Raw genomic sequence first — 4305 nt, forward strand, 5'->3', positions numbered from 1 at the left:
TGACCCCTCGACACCCCAGCGCTGCAGACCAATTGACCTTCAAGTTGTTGGCTGACCTGGTTATTCTCCCACCTGGCCAAACCACTGCCAGCTCTTGCTGGAAAAACTGAAGAGCCTCCCACGAGGTCTTCCAGCTTCTCTCACCTCTGACCTTTCCTCTCTGCAGGAAGGCGGACCCTTACAAAATGTGGTTCTGGTCATGGCTCTCCCCCTGCTCCCCTGGTACTCCCAGCTCTGCCTCCCTGCCCTTCCCCCATAAGCCTGGGAGAAAAAGGTTGAATCCTGGCCCCAGAGTGTACTGCTGGGCCACCCCTCAGTGCAGCACCTGTTCACAGCCTGCTGCCTGCCCCCCGCCTCTATCTCACCTCCTGCCACTCTCCTCCAGCCCCCTGCTTTAGTGACTTCCTGTTCCTGGAAAGCCGGGGTTCTCAGTCTGTCCTCCCTGCCTTTGCACACGGGCGCTCTCCTCCTGGAACACCATCTGCCCACCTCTCCCCATGTTGTCCCACCAACTCCTGATGTGCTCCTCAAGCCTCGGCTTCAGGCACTGCTTCCTGATTCTGCACTAGGGAGGTCGCCCTGCCTGTGCGCCCAGGTACCCTGCCCTTCCTCATCAGGACCCCCGTTCACACACCCACCTTCCCCACCAGGAGTGAATGAGCAGCCCCAGCGTGCCAGGCCCTATGACTGGTGTTTCTGCCTCTAGTCTGACCCCGTCTCCCACCTTTCTGTCTGCCACCAAAGCAGTCTTCCTGAGACGCGAATATGACCCATCATTCTGCTGTTCAAACACCCTGAACTCTATAGAAAACCCACCCTACCCTCCAGGCCCAACCCAAGCCCCTTCTCCAAGATGCCTTCCCTCCCTCCAGCCATGGAGAGCCCACACTTCATGATCATACTTGGCAAGTTTCTCTTCACCTGAATTATTGGGGCCAAGACAGCCCCCTAGCACACTGTGGGGCCTGGTCTGGGCACTTGGCCTTCCAAGGCCCCTCTTCCTGAGGTCACGTGGGCACAGCAGCAGGGAAATGGAGGCTGTACCCAGACACCAGAGCCCAGTGGTCAGGGACACCACTACTACTTTGGCAAGGAAGGAGGGTGTTGGCAGGCCATCTGAGCGGGGTTTCCTGACCTCGTTCTAGGGACGGCTGCAGCCGCGATTCCAAAAGAGAAGACGCAAAGGCAATTTTTTTTTTTTTTTTTTACTTATTTAAAAAGGCCTTGGTGGCAGGAATATAGTGTAAAAATCATTGGAAAAACTAAAAGGCATCGATACATATCCGAATATACACTTTGTACATAAATTACATTTCCTTTAGTCTTTCTGAGTGAGGTCCTGATTCAGCACTGAGGTCTAGTAATTCAGAGGTCCCGGCAGCTGCACGTTCAGGCCGGCATAGTCCACCATGTACATTGGCCATTGCTAGAGAGAGGGGGACAAACGGTCCCGGTTAGGATTCCAGGTGACGTAGAAAGAACACCAGAACCCTTAGCTCCGCTTTCTGAAGGGGTTCCTCGGATGCTCTTATTTCGAGGCTGCTGAAGGCCCAGAGAGGAGACATGACCCGTCCAAGGTCACACAGTTCATCAGTAGCCATGGAACCTGGGCTGGAGCCTTCTGACCTGTTCCCACTTGTGTCTCAGGGACTGATCGTGTGGACCAGGCATGAGGGCCAGAGGGAGCTAGGGATTGGCTCAGAACTCCCATAAACAGCCCCCTCTAGGCCTCACGCTCCCAAGAAGCTGTCCTGGGGGAGCTAGTAACCCTCTGTGGGCACTCACATACCCAGGTAGTGAGAAAGGTATAGCCTGAACGTTGGGGTTTCCCAGGAACGGAATGAAGGGAAACATGGTCAAAGGGTAAAGAAATCCTGAAATCTATAGGAAAAAAATTCTATAACTATGTCTGTTAACCACTTATTGTGGTGATCATTTCACAATATATACAAATATTGGGTCATTATGTTGTACACCTGAAACTAATATAACGTATTTCCATTGCACCTAAAAAAAAAATCTTTTCTAAATGTGTTCCAATATTCTTCCCATTTGGACTCAGGATTTCAAAGGTAATATTTTGAAATCAGAAAGAACTCTCCAGCGTATGCCCCTAATGAGGTTTCCCTCTTGGGTGGGAGAAAACCAAAGCCAGCCACATGGCAGAGCAGGCGGAGCTTTGCAGGCGGTTCTCCACCCACCACTGATGGTAGTGAGGCCACACTGTGGATAGCACCCTCATCTCCCAGGGCTGTGCTGGGCCTGGAGCTCGAGATGTGAGCACAGAGATTAGCTTAGTATCTGACTGGCCCAAAAAACTGGGCCTCTGCTAGGGATCCTGCTTGGGTACTGCCCAGGGGAGTGGACAGGCTCTTTTCCTCTCTCAGCCTTGGCTTGTCAGTGGGAAAGTGATTGTCTGCCGGGCAACTGTGAGGTCCCGATGAGAGGGGTGGACTACCTTGTGGGTAGATCAGGCAGTTGTGTCTGCAACCCCGGGCTGTGGAGCCCACTCAGAGTCCAGTGCCTCCCCGCACCCCAAACCCACACCCAACAGTGGATGGCCCTGCCCGCGTGCAGGGCGAAGGCCAGAAAGAAGAGTGGTCAGGTCCAGATCTGTGCAACTTTACCACGAGTGAGATCTGGTTGGTGGATGCCACGGACTCCGGGTTGGAGGACGAGGAAGAGGAAGACGAGGAGGAAGAGGAGACCGAGTTCCCTTCGGAGACCCGCTTCCTCTTGCGCTTGGGGATGCTGCTGTCTTTGGCTGTGGGAGGAAAGGTTGCTGACGCTGGATGCCAAGACTGTGGCTTGGCTTTACCATCCCCTCTGGAGAGGGCCTTTGTTTCAGGTTTAAAGTCCCCTTCTCAGCATTCAAGGCTCCCAACCCACCAGAGGCCCATCTCTCCAGCCTCCTTCCCTAACTAGGCCCCGCAGCCCATTCGTCCACCTCTTGCTCCTGCTTACCTGTCTGCCTTTGCTAACACTATATCCTCACCCCCAGGCAGGCCTCCCCAGAACTCCCAGAATTCCCCTGGGGCCCAGAATCCCATGGTGAAGAGCACAGCCTCCGTGGGCATTGGGGAGAGTCATTACTAGGTGTACCGGTTACTAATGCGGATTTTTTTCAATAGATGGAGTTACACATATGTTGATATATATGCGATTTGATAGGTATGCTATTTCGTTGTATTGACAACAAGCTTCAAAACTTCATATGTCAAATTTGCTGAATGTGTTGACATCATAGATATTTTTATGCTTAAAATGTCGAATTTCGTGCCAAAAAAAGAGCATTTGCGGGAAGTTTTAATTCATTATTTTGAAGAAAAGTGCTGCCGAATACTTCGGGAAGCTTATGGTGAACATGCTCCATCTCAAGGTACTTGTGAACGCTGGCTTAAACGCTTCGAAAGTGATTTCGATGTGAAAGACAAAGAACATCCAGGTCAACCGAAAAAGTTTGAAGACCAACAATTACAAGCATTATTGGATGAAGATGCGTGTTAAACTCAAAGACAACTTGCAGAGAGATTAAACGTTGCTCAGCAAACAATTTCCAATCATTTACAAGCAATGGGAAAGATTTTAAAGGAAGGAAAATGGGTGCCTCATCAACTGAACGAAAGACAAATGGAAAACCGGAAAGTCATCAGTAAAATGTTGCTTCAGCGGCACGAAAGAAAGTCTTTTTTGCATCGAATTGTGACTGGCGATGAAAAGTGGATTTATTCTGAGAATCCCAAACGCACAAAATCATGGGTTGATCCAGGTCAACATCAACATCAACTGCAAGGCCAAATCGCTTCGGAAAGAAGACAATGCTCTGCGTTTGGTGGGATCAGGAAGGTGTGGTGTACAGTGGGGCCTTGACTTACGAGTTTAATTCGTTCTGTGACGGAGCTCGTAACTCAAATTACTCGTATGTCAAATCTTAAAGTGAACGAGTGAGACATGTGATGCTGGGCTGATGTTGTGGGTTCACTGTGACGTTCGCTGCGCCAACTAGCGGGGGGGCTATCTGAAGCTGGCTTGTAACCCGAATTTTTAGCTCGCAACTCAAAAAACTCGTTAGCTGGGACACTCGTAAGTCAAGGCCCCACTGTATTATGAGCTTCTAAAACCAGGGGAAACGGTTAATACTGATCGCTACCGACAACAATAATCAATTTGGAACCACGCTTTGCTTTCATGATCGTTTTGCTTCATGGTGACGCACCCATCACAGACTTCAAATCAGTTAAAGACATCGTAAGACAGGTGTCTCAAGCCTGGTTGCCTATTAAGAACCACCTGGGAATGTTTTTA

General features: G+C 50.5%; 1 protein-coding gene across 1 annotated transcript in view; it reads right to left on the minus strand.

Annotated features, from left to right (window-relative positions):
- Window positions 1-1186: 1186 nt before the first annotated feature.
- The window catches only part of GTF2IRD1 (GTF2I repeat domain containing 1), a 79056-nt gene continuing 75937 nt past the window's right edge, over window positions 1187-4305 (minus strand). The window contains 2 exon segments of the mRNA XM_023753460.1: window positions 1187-1426; window positions 2628-2764. Coding sequence (XP_023609228.1) covers window positions 1358-1426; window positions 2628-2764 — 206 coding nt within the window. The 3' untranslated portion in view covers window positions 1187-1357.

The sequence above is a fragment of the Myotis lucifugus genome, unplaced genomic scaffold (assembly GCF_000147115.1).
Source record: "Myotis lucifugus unplaced genomic scaffold, Myoluc2.0 scaffold_45, whole genome shotgun sequence".
Classification (NCBI taxonomy): domain Eukaryota; kingdom Metazoa; phylum Chordata; class Mammalia; order Chiroptera; family Vespertilionidae; genus Myotis; species Myotis lucifugus.